Raw genomic sequence first — 27,411 nt, forward strand, 5'->3', positions numbered from 1 at the left:
CTTTTTCAAGTCAGACTAAGCTGACCCTTTAATAACACTGGTGTGACCTGTGCGGGTCCACCTACACTCAGACTTCCTTCAATGAACACCTGCTGTTTCTGACCTGAGGTGGGAATCGTGGATGCAGAGGGGCCGACTGTGTGCACTGATCTAGGCTGTTCTATAGAGGGGACTTGAGCACCCCTGGATTTTGGTGTCAGCCCTGGAACTGATCCCCTGTAGGTACCCAGGGACAACTATGTTCTGGGGAGTCAAAAGTTACATGTGGATTTTCAACTGTGCAGGTCGGCGCCCAATTCCCCCCACGGTTCAAGGGTCAGCTGCATATTCCCAGCCTTGTCAGCGGCCTACCCACCAACTTGAGTGCTTGATACTTATTCTCTGATGTAGACACCAGGCCACACTTCAGTTCATACCCACTTACTGTCAGTTCCAAACACTCAGAGTCCAACATGAATATGGAAAAGCAGCAAAGGAATCTTTTTACTAAAAATAAAGATATAGTTTCCCTTCAGAAAAACGGTTCCAGAGTTTTAATAAAAACTTGAAAGGTTGAGAACAAGCGCAAAGAAAGCAGGGGGCCCCCAGACCTAGGGGTGCGTGGAGCTGAGCTGAGCTGGGGCTCTAAGGTGTGTAAGACCTTGCACATCAGTCACCAAACAGGGTCCCGAGGCCCTCAGGACACCTGTAACATTCCAACCCCGTATCCTGAGAGGCAGTGAGGGTAGGGGGCGTATTTCTTCCTGCTTTTCCACCCAAGAGTAGATCACAACAGGTTGACACACAGGCGGTGGGACCACTGTCCTTGCTAAGCCAAAGATTCACAAAATGCAAACAAGCCACTCTTCTCGTTCTATTTCTTTTTCAATTTGGAGAGCAGTTATCCTTCAACCAGCAGCTACAAGGACACTTAGATAAAACTAACAACAGTCTCAGTAAGGAAAGAGAAGACATCAACCAAACAACAAGATGCACTGGGTGGGTTCAACGTCACCACGGAGGGGATGGAGGGAACAAAACCAGTGAGTGACCTTGAAGATGGAACAGAAACCATTCAATCTGAACAAGACAGAAAGGAGACTGAAAATGGAAAAATGAACACAGCTTTGGGGACAGTTGAGACGGTAACAAAGGAGTCGACATCCTGTCACTGGGCACAGCCTTCAGGTCAGGGGTTGAATGAGTCCCAGACAGGACAAAGCCCCACAGCCACATCACAAACTTCAGACTCAAGACAAGTAAAGGTCATGAAAGCAGTGAGGGAAAATGTTCCTTCACCCACGGAAACCACAGTTGGAAGGACAGGCAGGGAGGAAGCACAGGGTCTGTCGATGCGGACAGCATGCAGGAAGCTGCCCTGGGACAAGGAAATGGACTTCCTCAACTGCAGACCAAACGTTTGCCCCAAAGATTCAGAAAGAGCAAAACTGCACAGTTCAATAGACGACAGGGAACCAGAACAGCCCCTCTGGTTCTGACTGGTCCCTGAATTCCAGTGTGCGGCTAGGCATGACCCACACCCTTCCAACTCCCCATCCCCCGCAACCCTCGGAACTCTTGTGGACCACACACTAGACCTAAAACCTCAGGACCTGGGATGAGGCAGAGCTGACAAGTTGACACCAAAAGCATAACTCATGAAAGGAAAATCGACAGATAACCTCATCAAAGTAGAAACTTGTGTCAACGACTGTAAGATGGCAGGAACAAGGGCCAGAGTGCGACAGTCTCTTGTAGCCACAGAAGTGACGAAGGGCTTGTAACCAACTCTGAAACTTGGCGGTAGAAACGAGCAATTCAGTCAGAAATGGGCAAAAGAGAGAGAGCTGCTCCTGCCAAGGGCGCACGGAGGGCTCCACACACCGACCTCGAGGAAATGCCAGTGAAACAAGGGACACGCCTCATGCTGGGCGATGCTGAGAAGGGAGAAGCAGTGTCACTGCTGGGGCACGAGAAGGTCCCGCCACCTGAGAGCTGGGGCTGGGCAGGTCCTGACAGGACCAACACACACTGAGCACCCAACCCGGCAGCCACAGCCCGCAGTCATTCCGGAAAAACACAGGGCACACCCCGACATCCACATGGGTGATGGTCACCAGGAAGCAGGGAGGGCACAGTGATGGCGCAGAAGACTCTTGGAATCCCAGGGATGGCGACCGGATCTTGGCAGCCGGTGGGTGGGGACGTGCCTATGGCCACAAAGAGCGTCAGGAGGCCCCGGGCGAGGAGCACCCCATGTATGCACTATGTCCCTGTCCCCATCCTGGCTGTGAGGTTGGGCTGCAGTTTGCAAGATGCTACCGTTGGTGTCAGCTGGATCTTTCTATATTATTTCCTACAACTGCGTGGGATTCTATAACTGTCTTAAAAGAAAACCTTGCCCTAGCTGGTTTGGCTCAGTGGATAGAGCATCGGCATGTGGACTGAAGAGTCGGGGTTCAATTCCGGTCAAGGGCACATGCCCGGGTTACAGGCTCAATCCCCAGTGGGGGGCGTGCAGGAGACAGCCTATCACTGGTTCTCTCTCATCATTGATGTTTCTGTCTATCTCTCCTTCTCCCTTCCTCTCGTAAATGAATAAACATATTAAAAAAGAGAAAACCTTCAATTAAAAAAAATAAAATGTTCACAATGAACTACACACAGTAATGATTGATAAATAAAAAGGAATTCAGAATTTCAGAGGATTTGCAATGCCGAGAACTTGGGGTTCCTCCTGGTCCTGGTGTCTCCACACCCCAGGCTGGGACCTCTCACCATCCCTAAGTTTTGCCCATCACATGGCAACTCTTATTGGCCCTGGCCTCAGCACAAGGAGAGCTGTGCACTGTGCTGGCTGTGATGGAGGCTGGCTGCGTGGACCGCTCTTACTCCCATTCCCACACACAGATCTCGTAGGTGAGACGGAAGGTTCTCACACACGCTGCCAGCAGCCAGGAGAGTGCCACCTATACTCACCCAGGACCTGACTCCAAGCTTCCTGGATGGACCAGCCTCCGAGCCCAGAACCAACACATCTCAGGGAGAGCTACAGACATTCAGTTCTCAGAGCCTCCAGGGAGATGAGTTCCAGGTGCCTTAGGGTTCTGGGTACAGAACAGGCCACGTCACCATTCTTGGGATGAGAAGGGGCTCCCTCTCCACAGCCCTCAACACACAGGAACTACAGGACCAGTAGGAGCTAAGAACTGGCGAGTGCCCTGACGGGCGGTGGCACGGGCTCTTGAGGTCCACAGGCCTCAGTTTCCGGACGTGGCAGTCTGCACACCTTGCATCTGAGGTGCTAACCAGACAGGGACAAGCTCTAAGTGCCAGGCAGCCACGTGTGGACAGGCCCAGGTACTTACTCGCCAGGACTCCATTCTCTCTCCTTATCTAGACCACCCCCCAAGGTGCCATGGCATCCCCACTGGGTCCAGGGGATGCCCACATGGGACCACCACTCAGCCACTCTTGGGCTCAGCCACCATGGCCACTGGGCTTTACCTGTCCCATCACAACAGCAGCCGCCTTACCTGTCCCATCACAACAGCAGCCAAGTTCACACAGAGGGTCACCCCTCCCTGTTCTTGTGAAAGTAGGGAGAAATCAGAGAGCATCAGTGACTTCCTGAAGGAATGCTGTCCTTGACCTGGCCCCGCCCTGTCTGCTGCTCAGGAAGCCTCTGCTGGTACAGCCCTTTCTCAACCACCTCCCCACCCCTTGACCGAGAGGCTACCAGGGCGGGGCTGCAGTGTCCCCGGTCCCGGGTCAAAGCAGAGCTGGATGCCTGGAAGGGGCAGAAACACATAGCTGAGGTGTACCTGGCACTCCGTCTGGTTCTCCTCTTGAATGGGGAGCTTCAGAAAGGAAGGCAGCCTCGCCACTTAAGAATGATTCAGCAATAAAAAAACACACACACCACACTCTATGTGGTAGCGGATAAACACAGGGCCCATCCTGAACACCTGAAAGTCCATGCACATCAGAACCTAAGCAAGAAACCACGCCCCTCTGAACCTCTCTGGGACAGTAAAATACAGAGCTAGAAACCCACACTTAATTTTTTTGCAGGATAACTTGAACGAGAGTTACTCTGAAATACCAAAGAAGCCTTTCTGCCTTAAGTACACGTCCTCCACGAACGCGGAGGTGAAGTCCATCACTGCTTTAGCTGAACCTTTAATTGAGTAGCAACCGTCTACCTGCTGCTCTGGCGACAGAGAGGATGCCAAACATTTGCTCACCTGGGTGCTAAGGAAAGGCTATACTTTAAAAAACATATATACCCGAAATGATATTGTTCACCACAGAATTTTTAAAGAGAGGGTGGAATACAGATGAAATCCATCGTGAGAAATATGTTAAGAAAGGTCTGAGAGTGAATACTACACATTATAAACGTTTGAGCCCTAAGTGCTGACGACAAAGGAAAATACCCTGCATTCCATATATCCACAAAGGGCGAGGGATGCAGTCCACCTGGGAAGAATTCTGGCCTCCTTCATTGCAATGGCAGCAACTACAGGATGCTTTTCTAACTCAACGAACATTTCCCAGAAATTCACAAAAACCCAGGAAGGAAAAAAAGGGCAAGTTAAGGCTACAAAGGGCAGCTTGCTGAAGTGAGATCCCAATGGTGAGTCGAGATGAGAGAAGACAACAGCCTGGTGACACGACAGATGTGACCTGACACCTGCACCTGCTGGTGGGACTGCAAGTCCCAGCAAACTTGGCCAATCACTGGCACCATTTATTAAAGGGACGCACGACCTTTCCTGGATATTATCATGACTAGAGGTCACAGGAACGCAAGTAGCAGCATAGAGATCAAATATAACTCCTTAACTGGTGGGATTTAATAGTGATGATGCTTTTAGTTACAAACAACCAATCACCAAACAAAAGCCCAACCCAGGTGTGTGTCACACCTGGGGCCCCACAGTAGGGTCAGCGGACACTTTACCTGGCCTTCAGGGGTGGCTCTATGTCCACTCTGAGTGGCTCAATTGGGCTCTGAAGTGTCACCATGTCCAGGGGAAGGCCAGAGGGAGGCATCAATGGCCACTTCCAGCGTGGACAGCTGCTGGGGGCAGGGGGAGGGGCGCGGCGCTTTCTAGAGGGAGAGGGGACATGATGCAGGGCCACATGTCTACCACAATGCCACACCAATGGCAGCTCTTTGAAATGCCAACCTCAGACCCCTCATTTAAATCTCAGACACCATCCCAAGACTGTTTACACAGTGGGGTGTATGATCCTCAAACTCAGGATCCTGTCAGCACAGAGGAAATGGAGGGTGCACCTGAGACTCAGAGGGGCGGTTTGCTCCGCAAGTGCCCTGCCCCCTTGGGAAGCACAGGTGCGGGTCCACTTGGGCGTCTCTCCTGCATGCCCTGCTCACCCCATCGCCATCACCAGCCCATCTGGGCTGTGTGGAAGTGGGCAGGCGACCAGGGAAGCTGTGCTGCTGAACTAGGGGGGGGGGGGGGCGTAGCCCAGCACAGGCCCAAAGCTGCCCTTCTCCCTCACGACAACTATCTGTCCTGTGGAAGGGACAGACCTGGTGGGCCTGAGGCATCAGGGTCAGGCCCAGCGCCCCGCCCCCCCGACCCCTCAGCCCATCATCTGCTGTGATATGGCCAACAACGGCCCACGTGTGGTTAGCAAATGAAATGGCTCATGGAGGGCGACACTGAGCCAGTGTGAGCAAGCCAGTGCACGGCAGCTGACACAAACAAAAACGTATGCAGAGGCCCGAAGTGGAAGTGGGGGAGGCTTTTCCACACCAGCAGTCAGAGCCTTCAGTGGCAGCCAAGTCCAACTCAGCACTGGATACACCCAGCCCACCCAAGGGAAGCCCTGCCAGCAGGTGTGCTCCGCGGTGCGGCGCGGCAGATACCTGAAAGAGGAGTGTCCCGTGTGGATCTGCAGGGAGCCGGGGGGCCCGGGGCTGGTAGTGCCCTTCCGGATGAGCTTGCCTGTGCTGGCGTCGTAGATCCGGACATCAGGGCCGGGCTGGGCCTTGGGGTGCACAGGTGTTGGATGGAACAAGGCAGCTGGCAGCGCACCCTGCCTGTCGGGAAAGGCTGCGGGACTGTCCTCCCTGCGGGTGAGAACAGGCCATGAGGAGCCAGGACTCACCGGGGGATGCAAGACGCCCTACACAGGCCCACGAACTGAGGTCTCCCTCCTCTGACGCTCAGAGCCTGTGCAGATGAAGACGTGGACACCACTCATCTTAACTTCTAGGGCAGAGCCCTGGGCAGGACATCACACAGCACGGGCCAGAGGTGCGCCCACCCGGGACCTAAGTGCAGGCTGCGTTTGTTGTTTCCTCATGTCTGTCCCAGGATTTCCCTCTAAATACAACATTCAAACTCCTTAAGAACAGGAAGCATTTTTCAAACTTTTATGGAAAAAAACAACGAAACTAGGCTCTCTTACATATTCCTCGCCACGGCTGAGCCTCTCCCAATGACTCTACAGCAGTTGTGTGGCTCATGTAACTTCTAGCAGTTGTGAAAGAAACACACAAACTAGATTCACTGCTGACAGCCCTACTGCAGTCACAGGAAAAAACCTGTACTTCTTCCCTAGGCAGTAACGGTCACCTTTTCCGGATAACCTGTTCGTGATGGAGCCTGGAGGAGCCACAGTGGGGCAGGCAGGGCACAGGTGGGAGGGCCGAGGAAGCCACGCACCTAACATTGGGGATGCCGTGTGGGTCTGCGAGCAGTAAGGCTGGTGGCCAGGGGTGGGCTCTCGAGGAGATGGGGCCGAGTCTGCTGGCAGCTCACCTCTGCACTTTGCCGTAGTCCTCGCTCAGAGGGAAGAGCTGCTCCTCCACCTTGTCCCACCGCTCCAGGCAGCTCCACAGCCAGTCGGGGTTCACCACGTGCAGCTGTCCGCACGCCTGGGCCTGCCGCACCTTCTCTGTGCCTACAAGAGGGGAGCAATGGCCTGGCTATTCAGGGACCCAGTACAGAGCAGAGGCATGCACCCAGGACACGCCCACATGCATACCTAGGCCCAAGATGGGCAGACAGAGAACCAGTCCAAATAGGACTTAGCCATTATGTAATTACCAGAAAGATGCTTCTGAAAATTCCACATGAAACAGGAGCCCTGCTAGTTTCAAAGAATGATTGCAGAGGCCAATGTAGATGCATTCTACTCCATGAACTCCCTCGGTTGTCCTCGCCCCCACCCCGGGGGCAGGACCTAGCAAGGCCTAGCAGCTGGCTGGCCACTTACCTGCCTTTGCAGCAATCAGGTGGGTGGCCCTGTCAGGGGCGTCAGGGTCTAACACCAACTGGGTGAGGATCTTGGCTCCGAGGGCCGTGGCATGGTAGTGCTCTCGCGTCTTTTCCACCGGGAAGTTGGTGGGGTACAGCCCACTGAATATTATGGCCACGTCTGCCAGTACTCGGCTCTTGAGCTCAGGGACGATCTTCCGTATGTCGGGTGCTTCCTGGGTCTCCCCGCGCAGGTAGCGGTCGTATCTGGCATAGTAGTCAGAGTGCACGCGGGCGAGGATTTCCTCCAGGTGGACCAGGTGGTCATCGCCATCATCGTCCTCCTCCTCGTCCTCCTCCTCCTCCTCTACGCTCTGGTCCAGGGATTCGCCCACCGTGATGCCTGACTGCTCACTGTTCTGGGACTCCGTCTCAGCCTCCTTCTTGTCGGCAGAGCCACCCGCCAGCCCACAGAAGCTGTCTCGCTCGCCCTCCTCCTGCAGATCAGGTTGGACTCCGGGCACAGACTCTCCGCAGTGATTCGGCCGTGTGGGCCGCTCCCCACCCGGGCCAGGGGCCCCGCCCTGCTGCATGGCTCTCCTGGTGTCCTGCGCAGCCTTAGGCTTCTTCTGGCTCTTCTTCTCCCCACTTTCGCCATCAGAGGTGGTGGAGGACTGACCCTCCGACTCACTGCTGCTCTCACTGTCACTGGATAAGTCAAAGTCCAGGTCACTGCCTGATGTGCCCTGAGCGGGCTGCTTCTCCACTGAGGTCCGACCCTGCTGCTGAACACACACTGGGGGCCCCCTACCGTCCACCAAAGGGGATCGGGCAGCAGGCGAGGCCCAGTCCCCGTTGAGTTCCCTCATGGGCTTCCCAAGGCCGTTACTCTGCTCGATTGCAGAAACTGGCCTTCCCTCCTCAGGGTCCTTAATGGACGGAGCTTGATCTGCGATGTCAGCACCTTTGGGAGGATAATTCACTGCAGGTGCACACAAAAGGAGAGGTTACCATGATTTCCAAGAAATGGGAAAATGCAGGACGCATCCGCTACACCCTGCTTCAGACAGGCCATCGAGCTGTCCACTGCAGGGACGCTGCTGGGTCCCACTTTCTCCCAGCCCAGACCTCTCAGTCCTATTTTAGTGGCTGCAGCAATAATTGCATACCTCAAAACATTTTATTTAATCCTACTCAATTGGAAAAATGTTCAAACTGTACGATTAAGAAACAAAATAATGTCATGCCTTTTAGTATAACATAAACACAACGGCCTCTGTAATACTGAAATACAACAAGCAGCAACAAAGTGAGTCCTGAATTCAGAGCAGTCACAAGGCAGGTGAGAGGCGGAGGAGACAGTGAAGCAAATGCTAATACTTCTCTGAGGACTAGAAGGGAGTTGCCCACCTTTCTTTCTCGCTGGAGGCTCCCGGGACCCTGGGGGAGCATTGATGTCCCCTGTGCCCTGAAAGTAGACGTATTTCTTTACGGTGATCAGATTGGGGGCGAACTTCCAGACATCTTCTCGGTCATCAATAATGCAAACCATTGAGTCTCCACAAGGGAAGAGATTTCTAGAAGTAAAAATGTATCAGAACTACTAGCATGATTTACAAAAAAGAATCATCAAATAAGAGTCTTAACTATCTTACACATAACCACTAGACAGCAGACTAATGCGAAACAGATGCAAAGTACAGAAGGGCTTTTGTTTAGTTTGTGTTTAAATTGTTTCTAGAGAAGGTAACATTAAAACAGTCACAGTTTCCTCCACTGTCTCTGCTACTTCTCAAGGCAGGAGTCAGCACTCTCCTTAGAAGACAAGAGAGGAAGGAGAAAGCTTCAGTCCCAACAAAGCCTCACGGACAAACTTAAATCAGTGGCCACGTCCCAGTACAACTTCATTTACAAACATAGGTTATCTGCCTACAGGCCAGAATCTGCCCCCACCTGTTCCCAGGTGAGGGCTTTCAGAGAGAGAGAGAGAGGCAGGAAGGCTCAGCCTTGTTCAAACTCAGCTGTTTGAAAAAGCTGTTCCCTGAAGTTCCCAAAAGGTGACTTGTATTCCCCAAAACTACTAGTGTGTGGGGGGTGAGCAGAAATATTAACAAGGGTCTAAAGGCCATCCCTGGGTGCAGACATGCTCTGCTACCTCACATGGTCTCCTTAAATTTCATTTTTGTCCACACCCCTGAGATTCAGAGAGCTGGCTCATAGCACTCAATACTCAGAATGATGACTGCTTCTCGCCTGTCTCCAAGATCGGGGATAAACCCAGTAGAGATGCCTACCACTGTTCAGGTTCTCTACTGCTAATAAATAATAAAGGCTACACTACCCAGGAAAAAATGTTCATGTGTCCAAAATTAATATTATTTTTCTGAGTCCATTTTCCAGAAGAACATAAGGTAGCTAAAACACCTGTGGCAAAAGCCTTCCAGCACATTTAATTCCAGATGGGGGACTGCCGTGTCCACTGTGGAGCAGGCTCCTTGGTCACTGACACACTTATTTCCTTGTCCACATCAACCTGCTCACTCTGATGCTAAGGAGCAAACACACAAGGTCTGTTTCTGAAACAAGTGCTTTCAGACTTTTCCTAGTGCACGTTGACTTGAATGGGTCTCAGTCGTGTGGATACCCCAAATCTGAACACGACATGTTAGATGCAGGTGGCAGACACCAGCCAGGAGGTCACTGAGGCCACAGCTGTTACTGCCTTACTATCCAGTCTCGTTAGTTCTACCTGACACTGGGTAGAAAGGGGGACATTGCTCATATAGAGAAGACATTTCTGAGAATATCAAAGAGCACTGTGATTGGGTGGGATGGCCCAGTCGCAGAGGGATAGACAGGACAAGACAGGAAGGGGAGTGGTGACAGGAAGGGTGGGAATAGCAGAGGGGCAGATGAAAATGTGACCTAGGCTCTCCTAACACTCCCAGCGTTAACAGCAAGCCAGCTCTCGAGGGATTGTGAACCTGAGATGCCAACATCTTCTTTAAACTTGTGACTTGACGGACAGCCCACCTTGTACTTGGGGAAGCTCTGGGAGCTTTCTACCGACACTGTCACCTGAATTTCCTGTGCCCCCCAGCCCTGCTCTCAGCTCCTTCTCTCCACACCCCCATCCTCCCAGGCTCCCACCACTGTCTGGACATTCAGGGAGAGGCAGGAAGTAGGGGTCTGGTTAGAAGACAGTAACAGAGACAGTGGCAGAAATGCAAGAATAAACACAATTACTGCTCGATGCTCCCAATGCATCTTCACAATGGGAACCGACAGCAAGCTTTGTGATGAACAGAGCAGGTACGTACCTGAGGTTCCCTGTTTTAGAAAACGGGTCAATACACTCGTCCCTTGATAATATTCGGTGAGAAAAAAGCTTCTTCTCAGGGTCTAAAAAGCCTTTGAAAAGAAAGCAGGATAAAGGTCATGTGTGTCTAAGATGCACGGACGATCCACTGTGCATACGGCGAAGATCTTACTGTTTCTTTAGAATCAGAGACACAGAGCATCACAGAGAATTCTATGAAGTAGTTACATTAACCTTCACATGTCCCAATCACTTATCCCAATAGCCACAGCAACCACACGCTAATGGCAAATATGTTGAATTTTAGTTACAAAATGAGTTACTTTAATATGTTGCCTACATGTTCATGATTAAAATTTCCTACAAAGGCACTAAATGTAAAGAGGGGAAGAGAAATTCATTTCTCTAGCAACAACAAAGGACCAAGACCAACCAATAAAGAGAATTTCAAGGTGCTGAATCTAACCATCGCACATCTAATACCGAGCTGCGACCATGTCATATTGCAGGTACTAGGTCTACCTGCAGTCAGTGGGGCTGGATCCCAGCCGTTCCCAGGGAGGTAAAGCCCACACCCTACACTGCCCCCAGCCGTGGTCACCACGGGCAATGCTGCATGACCCAAGGGCTGCTGCCTCCATGCACTGAGCTCAGCCAGCACAGCCCGACGTCTGCACCAAGACAACAGGTCAGTGCTGAACTGCCACACTGTGTGCTCCTAGTAAGATCGCCTGTCTGCACCTCAAGTGTTAAGTGCAGACAGACGTAAGCAATGTGGCCCCACAAGTGTTTCCAAACCAATCAGTAAAACATTTAAGTTCACTTATATATAAGACTAGAAGCCCGATGGATGAAATTCGTGCAAGAGTAGGCCTTCTTTCCCCTGGCTGCCGGCACCAGCTTCCCTCTGGCACTCAGGACCCGGGGTTCCCTCACAGCCTTGGCTTCATCCGGAAGGATGTCGGGGCTAATTAGCATATTACGCTTTTATTATTATAGATGTTTACTTTTCCAGGTATCTGTGGTCCCGACCAACTCCCAAACTGGCCCATGACAGCAGCCAGTCCATCTAGATGCAGGCAGGTGGGGAGGGGCTGCAGTGGCTCAACTTTAGAGATTTAACGCTGCCTGGCCACCCCAACTGCCAGCTCCCAGGGAGGCTGACAGGGAGCTTCCTTCACCTTCAAGAAAGCATGGTAGGAATGGCTGCGGTGGCTCAGTGATTGAACATCAACCTGTGAGCCAGGAGGTCACAGTTCGATTCTTGGTTGGGGCACATGCCCAGGTTGTGGGCTCGATCCCCAGTGTGGGGCATGTAGGAGCAGCCGATTAATGATTCTCTCTCATCAACGTTTTTATCTCTCCTTCTCCCTTCCCCTCTCTGAAATAAAAAAAAAAAAAAAAGCAAGCAAGCATGGCGGACAGTAAGAAATAACCCAGTTTCAATGTTCACCACACACAGCTCATCCAGAGTCGCACGCTCACCTGCGATCGTGTGTGCATATAGCCGGCTGCCAAAGGTGAAGACGTGCAGCTCGTACAGCCGGGCGACCTTCTCCAGGAACTCCCTGCAGTGCGGACGCAGGCGGGTGTGCAGCATCGGCTCACCCCGGCCCAGCTGGAAGTGCAGGATGCCCTGCGGAGAGCGAACGCCCAGTCAGCAGAGGACCTGAGGGCATGGACTCCACCGTCAGGACAGGGGTCCAGGTATCGTGCCAACTTACCTGGCACACACGATTTCCTTATACATGCTCCACGGGAGTGAGCTCAGCCCCCTCTGCTGTGGCCACTCACACAGCAACTACCGATGACAACACGTAACTGCCTACAAAACCACCGCAAGTACCTATAGTAACTACCTATGACGAGGACAACTATCCTATATAATAAAAGACTAATATGCAAATAGACTGAACGGTGGAACAACCAGTCGCTATGATGTGTGCTGACCACTGGGGGCGTGTGTGGAACATGGTGGGCGTTGGCCGTGGCAGGATGGTGGAGCAGGTGAGTGGAGGTGCCAGATGAAGGCGGGGCACCAGTCGCTGTCATCAGGGCAAGCCTCTGGTGATTACTGACAATTCTTTGCTCCTGCGTGCTGCAGTCCCACCTGGTGTTCATACCTGCTGCCGGCGCCAGTCCTGCTCACACCCACTTCCAGCGCCACCCAAACTTGCACCTGAAGCCGGCGCCAGAGCCATGGCTTGCACCCACTGCCAATGCTGGTCCTGGTCCTAATCACTTGGTGCCATCAGCGGGTGCGAGCGGCGGCGGCTTCTGGCCCTGATCGCCCCTGAGGACTTCTCCACCTCACCCTGCTTCTGAGGGGTGGTTAGGGCAGGAGCTGCCGCTCGCACCCATTGACAGTGCCGGCCCCACTCACACCTGCTGCTGGAGCTGGCCCGAAACACTCCACGCTGTCAGCGGGTGCAAGCAGGGCCAGCGCCATCAGTGCGTGGGAGTGGCGGTGGGAGCGGGGCTGCTGGCAGACAGGGGACTGGGGGCTGTGGTGTGGAGGAGGAGTTGAGACCTGCCCCTGTGCCCACCACAGCCTCATGGCCCACAGTTCAAGGTGCATAATTTGTGCACTGGGCCCCTAGTCTGTTATAAGTAAGCAGGATAAAGGTCATGTGTGTCTTTTTTTTTTTTTTTTTAATATATTTTATTGATATTTTACAGAGAGGAAGGGAGAGGGATAGAGAGTTAGAAACATCGATGAGAGAGAAACATCGATCAGCTGCCTCCTGCACACCTCCCACTGGGAATGTGCCCGCAACCAAGGTACATGCCCTTGACCAGAATCGAACCCGGGACCCTTCAGTCCGCAGGCCGACGCTCTATCCACTGAGCCAAACCGGTTTCGGCGGTCATGTGTGTCTAAGATGCACGGACGATCCACTGTGCATACGGCGAAGATCTTACTGTTTCTTTAGAATCAGAGACACAGAGCATCACAGAGAATTCTATGAAGTAGTTACATTAACCTTCACATGTCCCGTGTGGGGACCTGCCTGTGGCACAGGCCGTGGAGGAGCCCCGCCGCACTCACTTTATTTGTCACTACCTGTGACAAACACCCACAGGAACCAGCTATCACAACTAAGACAACTACCCAAGTCACTGCAGTGTCACTGAAGGGCTGCGAGGACACCAGCAGACCCTCATACATCCTGACTACTGTGCCCACTCTTGTTAATGATGCATAAAGCAAAGTAATGTCACTCGTCTTTGTTCCTTCAAATACTGACGTTTGTCAAATAGCAGAACCACAGTCGGCTTAGAACAGGTTCCCATTAATCTGCTGACAGTATCTTCCCCAGTTATCAATGAAAGCAAGCCACAGGTTCCCACATAAGCTAGTCTACCTCACAGACAATTTTAAGACACAGCTTTATTAACTTACAGACACATCACAGAAGCTGAAACAGCATTCTAAACCACCTAAGCAGACAGGTAAAATTAGTAATACCAACCTGCTTATACACAATTAATAGGCAAATAGGCTCCCTCTCCTCAGGAAGTAAACTCTGATCTTTTTAATCCTATTTATCATTAATTTTCTCAGTAAAAATGCTCTAAACAACTATAAAGGAAAAGTAACCAATCTTAGGCTTAGTTAACTTTTCCCAGTTCTAAGTCAGTCAAAGCCCTCGTAATCAGGTTGTTAGAAGACTAATAAGAATGAAACCTTATAAACAACTTGCACCCCACTCAACAGTTAAATAGTCCATGAATTGCAATAAACATCCTTAAAGGCACACGTTAAGAAGTAAATATGTCTGAAGTCGTCAGCAGCGTCCCGGGTCAGCAGCAGCATGTGTGTGGGTGGGGGGGTGGGGGGGCTCTGGGTGGCCGGCAAAGCCCTGTCATCACGCTGTTACTGAGCCCAGCAGAGGGATGGGCCCATGGGCAGGGTGTGGCAGCACTGAAGCCCTAGCAGTAGCAGAGGACTGGCCATGCAGATGCTGACATTTGCCTTTTGGACCACATTAGCTGAGAAACTGGCATGTTACAACCAGTTCAACTGTCTTATAAATGCCTGACTTCAAAGGCACGATAAACCCGTGTGCCAGCCTGGCCTGGCCCCTCTGTCAAGGACACCTTCCCACAGTGCTGTCCTAACCAGACTGCTGAGCTCTGTGGACACGAAAATCCGAGCACTAACAAGAGGGCTACACAGCAACAAAGAAGTGAAAGGTGACGATATCGGTGATGCTGGTCTCTAGGTAATGACAGCAGGAGCTGACACCTGCCTGGGAACAGCCACCTGCAACAGGCACGCAGCCTTCTGAAAGGTCCAGAAGTTCAACTTCTCGGCTCCACAACTTCTGAGCACAAAGTTGAAGTAGCATTCCTTCCTTGGCCCATTCTCTGTATTTTGCTGGAGAATTCATGCAGGGTGATGTCCAGCCTCACCTACAGTCCGGGTGCACCTGCACTGCCCCCCATTGCAGACATTCCTGAAGAGCACACAAACCTCCTCCTCTCCCCCAAGACCGCCCCCTTTGCTGTCCACTCTGCCTGCCCCCTGGGCCTTCCAGGCCTGCAGTTCACAGTGCTGAGGACCGTGTCGGGGACCTGCCTGTGGCACAGGCCGTGGAGGAGCCCCGAGGGCCGCCGCACTCACTTTGTTTGACATCTGCTGGCACTGCTGCTCGGTGGTGTGGATCAGGGTCTGGTCCAAGTCGACCATGAGCACCAGCTTCCTGTTCCGATGCAGTCGCTGCTGGTCTTCCCTCCCTAGCTGCTCTGCTTGCTGAAGTTAAAACGAAAAAGGAAAAATGACAATGCAAGTATATCCGGATCCAAAATAAAATTCAATTTCATTAAGAAAAATAGGTGGAAGCTGAGCATATTCTTCACTGCCCTCTGCACTGCCTGCCAGTGGACCCACTTTTGTTCAGACCACGTGGGGCCACAGGGCTACTCCTCTGCTGCCTGGAGCCTGCAGTGTGTACCACACCCCGCAAGGCACTCTGCCTTATGATCCTAATTCTGTCATTTCACGAAAGGTGTAAACCAATGAAAAAGGAGGTAAAAGGAAGTGGTGGTTCCTATAAAAATTAGTTGGATGCTGTGGAGCAACTCAACACTGTGAACTGCAGAAGAAATGGGGAAAGTGGGACGGTAGGCAGGGACAGGGACAACTAGGACATGAGGTGCAGCAGCAGACATGTGGGATGCATTCTCAGGTGCCCGCTGCTCGGCGCTGGGCTTCACCTTGGAAGAGGCCCAGGTGGGTCCTGGAGACGGCGTGGCCCAGATGTTGCCCTTGCGGGCCAGCAGGGACACTGCTCTTGGAAGGGCCTGGTACTACCACACTCAGCCGATGAGGGGACTGATGTGGGCCCATGACAAAGACTTTGGGGCCTGCATCACTACCATTTCTCACTGTAACTCAGTTATACTGTCAACAAACACTGGCTCTCATTAGGTTGCACAGAATTCTAACCTCTGTTCCTGAAGGGATTGAAGCCAACAGTGGTTCCGTGATGGCAGGAAACGGGGGACACTCTTCTCTTTAATCCTCCAGTTCCCTAGTTCTCTCTCTCTCTCCCCCCTCCCACATACCCCCCCCCCCCACGTATTTACATTTGTTTAAAGTCCAGTAATTCAGAAAAACTTGAATCATGTACCTGGTATTTTGTCTTTCTCATAAAAAATAAAGTAGGTTATCACTTAAAAGCACAAATCTAAAAAAAAACCCTGTAACAATGTATCACCTACTCACACAGATGCAGAACTCTGAAAATGCTTTATAACTGAGTTTTTATACAACCCCAATAGACCTGTTCCTGTGCTCTGTCCTGGCAATGCTCACTCAGCCCATTAGACTCAGACCATAGAAACATGAGGTGTCAGGTGTTCTTGGAATGCATAAAAGGAGCAGATATGGTAAAACTCCAAACTTCCTATCTGTGCAGACACCTTCAATTCCTGGGCAGCTGGGCCTGCTGGTACACAAATGCACAGGGGCCCCCCTAGGAGCTCTGAGGCCTCTTCGGGGTCCCTGCACCCCTGTCTGCTCCACCAGCACTGTCGATGCCCTCGACTCTACCCAGGTCACCTCTTGCACAGCCACCTGTCCTGGCGGCAGCTGCTCATGGGCTCTAACCCTGGCCCTTAGCATCCCCGACCAGATCCGCTGGTCATAGCATGTGTTCACATGTCTAATCCCTCCAGCCCAGACCTGGCTCCAGGGTACCGGATCCAAAGCCCTAGAAAGCAGAGAGCCAGGTGCCTCCCAGGTGGAATCATTTGGGAAAGAGACAAATGCAGTCCACATACTCATCGTCCTCCCAGAGGTCACGTCAGAGATAAAGGTGATCAAAGCCCTGCACGTTCTCCGGCTGCCCTCTCCCTGCTCTGGAACCCAGGAGTGGCACTCACCTCGGAGCTCACCATCAGCTCCGGGACACTGTGCACCATCGACACGGTGGCTGTGGACAGTGGCATCTGCTGCCTCCCGTTCTTGCTCTGCAGCCTGCGGAAGCAAGAAGGCTGTAAGGTGGCTGCCTTCGGCTGCTGACCAATGCAGTGAGCACTTTCATTTCCATTGTGGTAGATGTGCTGCTGGCAACTGCAGAATGTTGTCCACTTAAAACACACGGGAGACTGGCCAAACAATTACGTTCCAGTCCCTCACAGAGCTCTGCTGAAAACACACTGATGTCACCCTGACACAGGCACTCCATGAGGAAACAGCCAGGCACAGCACCCCCTACGCACACCGTAGGATCAGAAACGCATCTCTACTCACTAGTGCTTCCCTCTCACAGTGGGTGACTGGGCGAGCTGACCTTAGAGCAGTCAGGTTCCCAGCCCCTACCCGTGCCCTCCACCCTTCACCTCTGTACCCATGGTCCCCCTTCCAACATGAAAGGCACTATGCTCACGCCGGGCCAGTACTTACTGAGTCAGGTCTTGGCCACACTCGGCGCACAAACCCTTCATGACGACTGGGTGGCTGCATCCTTCGACTCGCACCAGAACCGCTCTAGAAATGAGGGGGGGGCAAAAAGCAGAAATCAGGAAGGGAGACACTGGGACTCTGGTTTCTCACTACTCTCCCTGAGTGGGAGGAAGACCTGGCTGCTGCACGCCTCGCGGGGACTCCTGTGCTCTGGCTGTAAAATGGAGGACAGATGTCTCACTTGTGGACTCCACTCACCTACAACAAAACAAACCACATAGAACAGGTGCAGGAACTGAAAATGTCCTGTCAGGAGAGGAAACTATCTCAAATACTCTTACATTTATGATAAACAATCTACAAAAACTGAAACTTTGTTAATACAACAAGGAACAATAATACCAACAATAAGTGGCTGCCTTCCCCGTGTTCCCAGTGCAGAGAGAGGCTGCGATGCATCTGCACTTCTGATAAGACTATTGCAATAGTTCCAGTTTCTACAAACACAGAAATTACTATTTTCTTTGCATGGGTGGGACCCAGGGCGAGGGCCTCGCTGTCCCGTGTCTGCAGCCTCTAACCTCAGCGCTGATTTGTCCCCATCACCTTATTCCTCACCCTGGAGCATGCTCTCCCCTGCTATTAATGCCATCTAAACCTCTAGCCAAAAATCTGCTTGTTTCCTGTCTGGAACAGACCAGCCGCTGTACTGGACCCCACACAGCCCCTCACAGAGATCTTCCCAGAAGCCTTTGCACCTGTCCCCAGCTTACTGTCCACCACTCTGGGCACCCTGCATTCTTCATCTCTCACCAATGGTCTTCTGCCTCTGCTTTCCAGAGCTGGGGCGCTGCCACTCCACCCCCATTCTCGCCCCTCCCCCTTCATATGGCTCCTCAGCACCCCATCCATACTCAAACCCCACCCCCACGTGGGCACCCCTTCTTCCAGTTATTCAGGCTCAGTGACCCTCACAGGAGCACCAGAACCCTCTTCTCCAATCCCACCCACCTCTCCCAGTCCCTCTGGGTCAGCCCTCAGAGGACACTTGCCCAGCTGCCACAATAAGGTCCCACCCACTTTCCCAGACCCCCTTCAGTGCTAATTCAGGTTCCATTCCTACTGGGGCCCTCCCTCACCTGAGAACACGTAGCAGAGTTTAGCAAAGGGACTTGAGGCCTTTCCCAAAAGTCAAAGGTGCATTTTGATCCCTGGCTAATGGGTCTTTTGAAGGAAACTTGTGGGGCCCTGGAACCTGATGTTTGCCCCTGGGAACACTGGTGGTAGGTTTTGTGAGAAACTGAGCAAACGGGTTTGTTCACCCGTCTACAAGGTTTAAAAGTGCCGATGCTGCTTACGTTTACTACAGGTTCTGCAGTCCTGCTACCCCGTGAGAACACGTGGGCCACACACCACCAGTGAGGAAGGGCACTGAAGTCTGCATTTATTCACTTTCCTTACTTTTAAACTAAAACTTATGACTTGGAGAATATTTTTTCAGGAATTCCCCAAAAAATGTACCAGGATTTCATCAATTGCCCCTAATAACATTAACCCAAAGACATACTTGGTGTGTCTCTAGTTCAACCAATAAACAGGTCAAAATGCTTTACAAGGTATAGGTTTCCAGTCTGTAGCCTGCCTTTTCGTTTTCTTAACTGTTTTTTGAAGACCGAGTTCTTAGTTTTGATAAAGTCTAATTTATCTGTATATTTATTAAGAAGACTATCTTGCCCAGGATCACTAAGATTGGATGGGAACCCAGAGTAAGACCACTAACTTATAGACCAGTAGTTTTCAACTTTTTTCATCTCACGGCACACATAAGCTAATTACTAAAATTCTGCGGCACACCAAAAAAATACCAGATGGCTATCGGTGGTGGCTGTCATTTTTTTGTTAGACAATCTAAGGGAAAAGAGGTCAGTGCCTCTGACTAAACAGTCAGGTATTGCATGTTTTAAAAATTCTTGGGGCACACCAGTTGAAAATCGCTGCTAGAGGATTAACTCTAAGGTGGAAGGAAGCTTCCAGTACAGCCCCGGAGAGAACATTTGGGTCTTAACAGATGATAAGGTAGCAGGTGAGAGGCTTGAGGCTCCCAAGGTCAGAGTAGGAAGAGCATAGAGCGGTGGCTTTGAGACCAGAGGGTCCAGCTGAAGGGCACTGGGCACAGAGTGAGTAGGCAGGTAGACAAGCCCCATGGCACCAGAGTAGGTGCTACTTGACAAGGGAGCTGGCAGAACACACATAGTGCCACACGCCCCAGAGCAAACCTGCCTTCTGAAGACCGACTGGACCCAGGGAACATGGAAGGAGAGAAACAGGAGGGAGATAGAAACAAGAACAGGAGATTCTCCTGGGAACCAGCAAGTGAGGGACAGGGGCCATTGGCAGAGGGCACAGGGGAATGCAAGCCAGGAAGTGGACGGGGCCAGGGTGTCACCACCAACAAGGAAACAGACAATGATGGGCCTTTGGGGAGCCCCAATGATTAAGGATGGGTGGGGAAAAGAATGACAATTAAAAAGAAATCAGTGTCACAGAGGCTGCACAGCCAGGCCCATGACAGACATCAGGGAGGTACCATCTCAGAGAAAGAGTGTCAATGTTAAATGCCCCTAAGAGGAACCAGATGAAGTTAAAATACATGCCTGGACGAGGGAGATGTCCTTATCCTGACTAAGTGGTTGTTTCCAAGACTCACCAAACTGCACCCAAAACACATGCGCTGTACTTGCTGGTCACAAACACACAGACCTAGGCCACTGGATATATCGATAGTTATCGGTGTTCTTTCAGAAAGACCCTCCGGCAGACCACAGCAGGACAGAGAGAAGGGCCCAGACTGCTCCCAAAGGACTCATGCCGGCAGCCCTCAGGTCCCCTCCCATCTTCCCCCCACACCTAGACGGCCCTGCCCCCTAGCCAGCTTCTAACTTGTCCCCTTATGACCAAGGGAAGCCCACACAAAAGCCACTTTCCTGTCACCCTGCAGACCCCTGGACCTCACCATACCACTCCACAGCCTGTGACCCAATGACGTGCCTGGCTAACGATGTGCCCCCAAGCACGGCTATAGGTCCCCTTTGGCATAGGACTCACTCCACCTGGACAACCCCTGCCTCACCCTTCTGTGCGAAAAGACCCGGTAACATGCCCCCCACATCCATAGCTGCACAGAGGACAGAACGTCACGGAGAACGGCTCTTCACTGGCATTGAGCTTACCCTCCATCATGCACAGGCTGGTAGGTTTACAGGCTCATTAGGCCCCAAGAGGTCAGGTAAAATAACTTCAAAGTAGTGATGACAGCAGGCAACAGTTTGTCAAACAGACAACAGTGAGCCTCTCCCTCTAAAGGAAGGCAGGCAGCTGACTTCAGTGGAGGATGCCATCCTGAGGAAACATCCATTCCCCACCCTCCCCTCCCACCTGCATCCAGGTGGCAGGCATAGGCACCAGAGCTGAAGGAGGAGTGAGGAGAGTAGACGCAGGCTGAGACTCCCCGGGATGGGATAAAGGATGGCCTTATCCCATCCTGTCCTCATTAGCTTCCAGGAGGGGGCACAGACCAGAAGCTGAGGGTCAGTGCAGCCCCAGGGGGAGGGGAGGAGACCAGAGTGAGCAGCACCACCAGAGGAAGGCAGGAGTGGACAGAAAGCTGACTGTGGGGGGGGGGGGGGGTACACTGTGGCCCCCAGAGGGAAGCTGTACACTAACCACTCCAGCAGGAGGCAGGAATGTTCACCTGCCCCCTTTCTGTTCTTGACAATGAAAACCATCAAGAGTCATGTGCACACACACCTGTGTCCACTTCAACCTGATCTCAAGACCACACAAACTATGCACTGACAGGTTCACACACCTCAATAGAGGAAACCAGTCCCTTAAGAAGGTTAAAACTAAGGACCCGCAGCTGAGTCAATCCTAGGAGGGAGCCCAGCTGCACCTCCTTCCTGAACTATGATGCAGAACCGCACCAGGTTTTACAACCGCGTTCAGCAAAGTTTATGAGAATCTGAAGTGCACACCCCCAGGAGTTTATAGCACGATGACAAGCGTGGAGCACGCTGATTCGTTCCATACTCACTGTCGCCCCCAGTTTTCCTACTTACAAATAAAGCGTCTTAGGGACAGGCACCTATTGCAGAAGAGGGAACACAACCGAGTTCTAGAGAAAAACCACAAATAGTGGCTTACCCTGCAAAGTTCTCCCCAAGCGCAGCCCCCTAGACCCTCTCCTGCCTAGTGCCCGGCTCCGGCCCTGGCCCCTCTCCCAACCTGAGACACTCGCTCTCATCCCGACTCACTCACCCGGGAGCCACCACCTGGCCCGGCTGTGCGCACAGCTCCCGCACCACGCCGGCGCGCTCCGACCTCAGCCTGCGCTCGGCGCGCACACAGCCCCCGGAGCCGGCGCGGACAGGGGGGAGCCCGGAGGGCTGCGCGGAGGCGGCGGCGGCCTCGAACACAGCCAACACCGAGCCGATGCGCACGGTCTCGCCCGCCGCCACCCTCCACTCGAGCAGGCGTAGCGGACCGGGACCCGGGCAGCGCACCTCCGCCACGGCCGCCGGCGGGGTGCCTTCGGCGGGAACGCGGTCGGCGGGAGGAACCTCCATCGCGGCCAACAGGTTCGCTGCGGAGATGCGGCGGGAGGGCGCTCAGGGCCCGGTGCCCATCGCGGACCGGCGGGCGGGCGGGCGACCCTGGCCCAGGCGGCGGCGGTGGCTGCGCTGCGATTCCCACTCTTGCACCGGCTTCCACCCGCCGCCCAGGTCCGCGCCGACTTCCGGGACAGCGTGTGGCGTCACACTACGCCACGTGCGTGCGCCAGGGAGCCCGCGTGTAAACACTAGCCCACGCGGGGCCCGAGAGGCGCTGCACCAGCAACGGGTACCGAGGTGTTCCGGGACCAAACCCGTGGAGCTGGGCCCGGCGGAAACAGTGTTGCTACGCCCCGTTTACTCGGTGAACACCGGCCCCAGCATGCAGTGCGCGCCGCTGTCCCACAGGTCCCTTTAGGCACTGAGGCACAGGGGGTCTTTAAACCCTGAGTCCCGGCATGCACCGAGCGCTGCCTTACCGCGGATCCCCATAAGGCTTTGCGAGTTCCGGCACGCAACGCCAGCCGCCGTCCAAACGTTCGCGCTAAGGCGGGCGTCCTGTGAACTACGAATCCCGGCATCCCACGCGGACTGCCGTTCTACTGTCCCCTCGCGCGCTAAGGCGGGCGTCTTGATAACTACAAGTACCGGCATGCAACTCGGGCCGCTGAGCCGCTTTCCCGTGTGCCAGGGCGGGGTCAGGGTCAGAGGGATTGTGTATGTACCGAGTTGTCTGCGCCGCTCGCTCACGTGGGGAGGCCTCGGCTTCGTCGCGGCTTCCTAGTACGGAGAGATAGTGGAAGTCGTCGTGGTGACCTTGAAGGGCATTCCTCAGAACGGGGTGACTACACACCTGCTGTTCTCGGGAGCTGTGGACGGAAGCACCTTTCCTCGCCGCCTCAGAGGTTGGGTCCCCAGCCCAAGGACGTGCGGGCTGGACTCCCGGTACAGGCAGCGTGACTGGCGCGTCCCCTGGCCTCAGGCAGGACAAAAAACAGTTCTCAGAGTTTGGAGGAGCCACACTGAGCTTGTTTTGTGTCTACCATAAAGTTAAAATTATACATCAACGTGGAAAACTCACAGTTAGCTGGAAATTAACAATACTGAGTAACCAGTGTTTCAAAGAAGAAGTCACACAGCAGTAAGAAAATGTGAGTGAAAAGAAGAACAAATAGACTAAAACTTGGGTGCTGCAGTGCTTTAGAATGTAAGGCTAAAATGTCTGTTTAAAGAAGAAATATATCAAGAACCTAGCTTTTGACCGTAAGAAATCAGAAAAAGAAGAGCAAACGAAACCCCAAGCAAAAAGGCAAGAAATAATTATTAGAGCAGGAATAAAGGAAATATAAAAACAGTAGAAATCTAAAAAAATGGACAAAACTAGCTGGGTTGACAGGGGCGAGGGGAATGAAAGAAAATAGCACTGCCAACCACACAGAAATACAAAGGATTCTAAGGGAATAACACGAACACCAAGTTAGATAAGTTAGATGAAATAGATAAATCCCTAGAAGAACAAAAATACAGAAATTGAAGTAGAAATAGGAGCAGCAAAATTCTAGCAAATCGGATCCAGCAGTACATCAGAAAGATCATACACCATGACCAAGTAGGGTTTATCCCAGGAACGCAAGGATGGTTCAATATCCGCAAATCAATAAATGTGATACATCACATAAACAAATTGAGAGATAAAAATCACATAGTCATATCAATTGATGCAGAAAAAGCATTTGACAAAATCCAACACCCTTTCTTGATAAAAACTCTCAACAAGGTGGGAATAGAAGGATCATACCTCAACATCATAAAAGCTATATATGATAAACCCACAGCTAACATCATACTCAATGGGCAAAAACTAAAACCATTTCCCCTAAGAACAGGAACAAGACAGGGATGCCCACTCTCACCACTCCTGTTTGACATAGTACTGGAAGTATTAGCCACTGCAATTAGACAAGAAGAAGAAATAAAAGGCATCCAATTTGGAAAAGAAGAAGTAAAGCTGTCCTTATTTGCAGATGACATGATATTGTACATAAAAAACCCGAAAGACTCCATCAAAAAACTAACAGACTTAATAAATGAATTCGGCAATGTAGCAGGATACAAAATTAACACCAAGAAATCTATGGCATTTCTATACACCAACAATGAACTTACAGAAAGAGAGACTAAAAAAGCAATCCCATTTTCCATCGCACCAAAAAAATTAAGATACTTAGGAATAAACCTAACCAAGGAGGTAAAAGACCTATATGCGGAAAACTACAGGACACTGAAAAAAGAGATAGAGGAAGATGTAAACAGATGGAAGAACATACCATGTTCATGGATTGGTAGAATCAACATCATTAAAATGTCCATACTACCCAAAGCAATCTATAGATTCAATGCACTCCCCATTAAAATACCAACGGCGTATTTCACAGACCTAGAAAGAACTCTCCAAAAATTCATCTGGAATAAAAAAAGACCCCGAATAGCCACAGCAATCCTGAGAAAGAAGAATAAAGTAGGAGGGATCTCAATACCAGATTTCAAGCTGTATTACAAAGCCACTGTCATCAAAACAGCCTGGTACTGGCACAAGAACAGACATATAGATCAATGGAACAGAATAGAGAATCCAGATATCGACCCAAACCAATATGCGCATTTAATATTTGACAAAGGAGGCATGAGCATACAATGGAGTCAAGACAGTCTCTTTAATAAATGGTGTTGGGAAAATTGGACAGATACATGCAAAAAAATGAAACTAGATCACCAACTTACACCATACACAAAAATAAACTCAAAATGGGTACAGGACTTAAATATAAGACGGGAAACCATAAAAATACTAGAGGAATCCACAGGCAGCAAAATCTCAGACATATGCCAAAAGAACTTTTTCAGTGATACTGCCCCTAGGGCAATGGAAGCCAAACAGAAAATAAACAAATGGGACTACATCAAAATAAAAAGCTTTTGCACAGCAAAAGAAACCATCAACAAAACAACAAGAAACCCCACTGTATGGGAGAACATATTTGCAAATGGTATCACTGATAAAGGTTTAATTTCCAACATCTACAGGCAGCTTATACAACTTAATAAAAGGAAGATAAATGATCCAATAAAAAAATGGGCAACGGACCTAAATAGAAGCTTTTCGAAAGAAGACAGAAGGAAGGCCAAGAGACACATGAAAACATGCTCAAAGTCACTAATTATCCGAGAGATGCAAATCAAAACAACAATGCGATACCATCTCACACCTGTCAGAATGGCTATCATCAACAAATCAACAAACGACAAGTGTTGGCGAGGATGCGGAGAAAAAGGAACCCTCGTGCACTGCTGGTGGGAATGCAGACTGGTGCAGCCACTGTGGAGAACAGTATGGAGTTTCCTCAAAAAACTGAAAATGGAACTCCCATTTGACCCAGTAATCCCACTCCTAGGAATATATCCTAAGAAACCAGAAACACCAATCAGAAAGGATATATGCACCCCTATGTTCATAGCAGCACAATTTACAATAGCTAAGATTTGGAAACAGCCTAGGTGCCCATCAGCAGATGACTGGATCAGAAAACTATGGTACATCTACACAATGGAATACTATGCTGTCGTAAAAAAGAAGGAATTACTACCATTTGTAGGCACTTGGATGGAATTAGAGAACATTATGCTAAGTGAAATAAGCCAGTCAATGAAAGAAAAATACCACATGATCCCACTCATTTGGGGATAATGAAAAACATTATAAACTGATGAACAAAAAGATAGTTACAGAGGCAGTAAAGCATCAAACAGACTGTCAAATTACAGTGGTAAGGTTAGGGAGAGGTGGGGGAAATAAGAGATCAACAGAAGGACTTATATGCATGTATATAAGAGTAACCAATGGATGCAAAACATTGGGGGGTGAGGGCATGTATGGGAGTGGGGTGGGGGTGGGGGGCAATGGTAAGATATGTACACATATAATACCTTAATAAAAATTTGAAAAAAAAAAAAAAAAAAAGAAATAGGAGCAGGCCTGCAACACGTAGTTAGCACTAATCTCATTGTCTCTGAATGTTCCAAAAGTCTTCACCTCCACACCTTTTACTTCCCACCTGTGTCCCACCTCTGGTCCCCCAGAGTTTTCTCTAGAACAAGCATGTCAAACTTGCAGCCTGCGGGCCGCATGCCTCGTTTATTTGGTCCCTGTTAGCCTTTGAGTTTGACATGCTAGAAGCTCCTCCAAAGCCCAGGTCCTCAGGTGTGGCCAGGTGTTGAAAGAAGCCACCCCAGCAGCAGCTGTTGCTGATTTTTCTTTCCCTGGTTACCCAAGAAGCACATCTCACTAAAAGAAGCATTGCTTTTCTAGAATTAACACAGAAGCATATATTATTTCCTATTAAAGCTCCTTAAAAAAACAACAACACAATTTTCACGTTACTGCCATGAGGGACAATGGCCTCTTCCCCATCCTAATATTCAGGATGGGGCAAAAGTGAGTTTACAGTTGTTCATACGGAAAATGATACAAGAATTAATAAAAATAATACAAGAATAAACTTTTGTGTACTCACAACTGTTAACCTACTTTTGCCCCACACAGCAAGTGAGGGGAGCATGTTGGGAAAGGAGCTGCAGAGATGTGGGCAGTGAGCAGGAGTGGTCAGTGTGTCCAATGCTGTGCAGAGTTCAAGTTAGACAAAGGGCTGGCTTTCCAGTGTGAGGACTGAGTACAGGCAAGAGTGGAGCTTGTCTGGGAGGGGGGTGGGGCAACTTTGTGAAACAAGTGATGGGAGAGGAGCACAGACCAGGGTTGCCAATTCATTTTTGCCCCAGCAGTGACATCTAACAGCTTTTAGCTGGATCTCCATCTCTCTTTGTTCTTCTCTCCCCATTTAAAAATTACATAAATTATGAATGTACCAAAGATCACATGCAATCCTAAAATGAACCCATCAGCCAATCTAAAACCTAGCACATTTCCAATATTGTTACAGCTGCCAATGGGCTCCTCACCATCTCATCCTATCCCCTCAATTCCACACCAGAGGGGTCCACCATCTCAATGTCATGTTTGTCATTCTTTCATGTTCTGTTTGCTGCGTATGAACATTGTATAGGAAGTCCTCACCTAGTATCCTTGATGGGTTCTGTGACTTTAAGCAACATTGAATAGAATGATGCTATTTGAGGACCTGCTATTTACACAAATACATTGTTTAGTTTGCTTTTTTATGAAAATACATCATATATGTGTTCTATGTGACTGTAACAGGATGATGCATCTACCCATTCTCTTGTGGGTGGACGCTGAATTGTGTTCCAGTTCTGGTGTGTGGAAGGTGCTACAGCAAA

The 27,411-nt window shown here is 50.9% G+C and overlaps 1 protein-coding gene across 5 annotated transcripts in view; it reads right to left on the reverse strand.

Moving 5' to 3' along the window:
* CTDP1 (CTD phosphatase subunit 1) overlaps nucleotides 1-22,610 on the reverse strand; it is a 35,298-nt gene extending 12,688 nt beyond the window's left edge. Inside the window, exons 1-11 of one of the 5 annotated variants that reach the window (XM_080683703.1) lie at nucleotides 21,767-22,377; nucleotides 17,450-17,533; nucleotides 16,927-17,020; nucleotides 15,164-15,292; nucleotides 12,022-12,172; nucleotides 10,538-10,628; nucleotides 8,628-8,794; nucleotides 7,237-8,199; nucleotides 6,780-6,921; nucleotides 5,882-6,085; nucleotides 3,731-3,865 (exon numbers count right to left, since the gene is read on the reverse strand). In XM_080683703.1, coding sequence (XP_080539829.1) covers nucleotides 3,751-3,865; nucleotides 5,882-6,085; nucleotides 6,780-6,921; nucleotides 7,237-8,199; nucleotides 8,628-8,794; nucleotides 10,538-10,628; nucleotides 12,022-12,172; nucleotides 15,164-15,292; nucleotides 16,927-17,020; nucleotides 17,450-17,533; nucleotides 21,767-22,074 — 2,448 coding nt within the window. In that variant the 5' untranslated portion in view covers nucleotides 22,075-22,377 and the 3' untranslated portion in view covers nucleotides 3,731-3,750. Of the gene's footprint in view, nucleotides 1-3,730; nucleotides 3,866-5,881; nucleotides 6,086-6,779; nucleotides 6,922-7,236; nucleotides 8,200-8,627; nucleotides 8,795-10,537; nucleotides 10,629-12,021; nucleotides 12,173-15,163; nucleotides 15,293-16,926; nucleotides 17,021-17,449; nucleotides 17,534-21,766; nucleotides 22,474-22,538 lie in introns of those variants that run through there. The other 4 variants (XR_013961390.1, XM_080683702.1, XM_080683701.1 and 1 more) reach the window with 4 other exon arrangements.
* Nucleotides 22,611-27,411: the final 4,801 nt, after the last annotated feature.

Source organism: Plecotus auritus, assembly GCF_963455305.1.
Source record: "Plecotus auritus genome assembly, chromosome: 8".
Lineage (NCBI taxonomy): Eukaryota > Metazoa > Chordata > Mammalia > Chiroptera > Vespertilionidae > Plecotus > Plecotus auritus.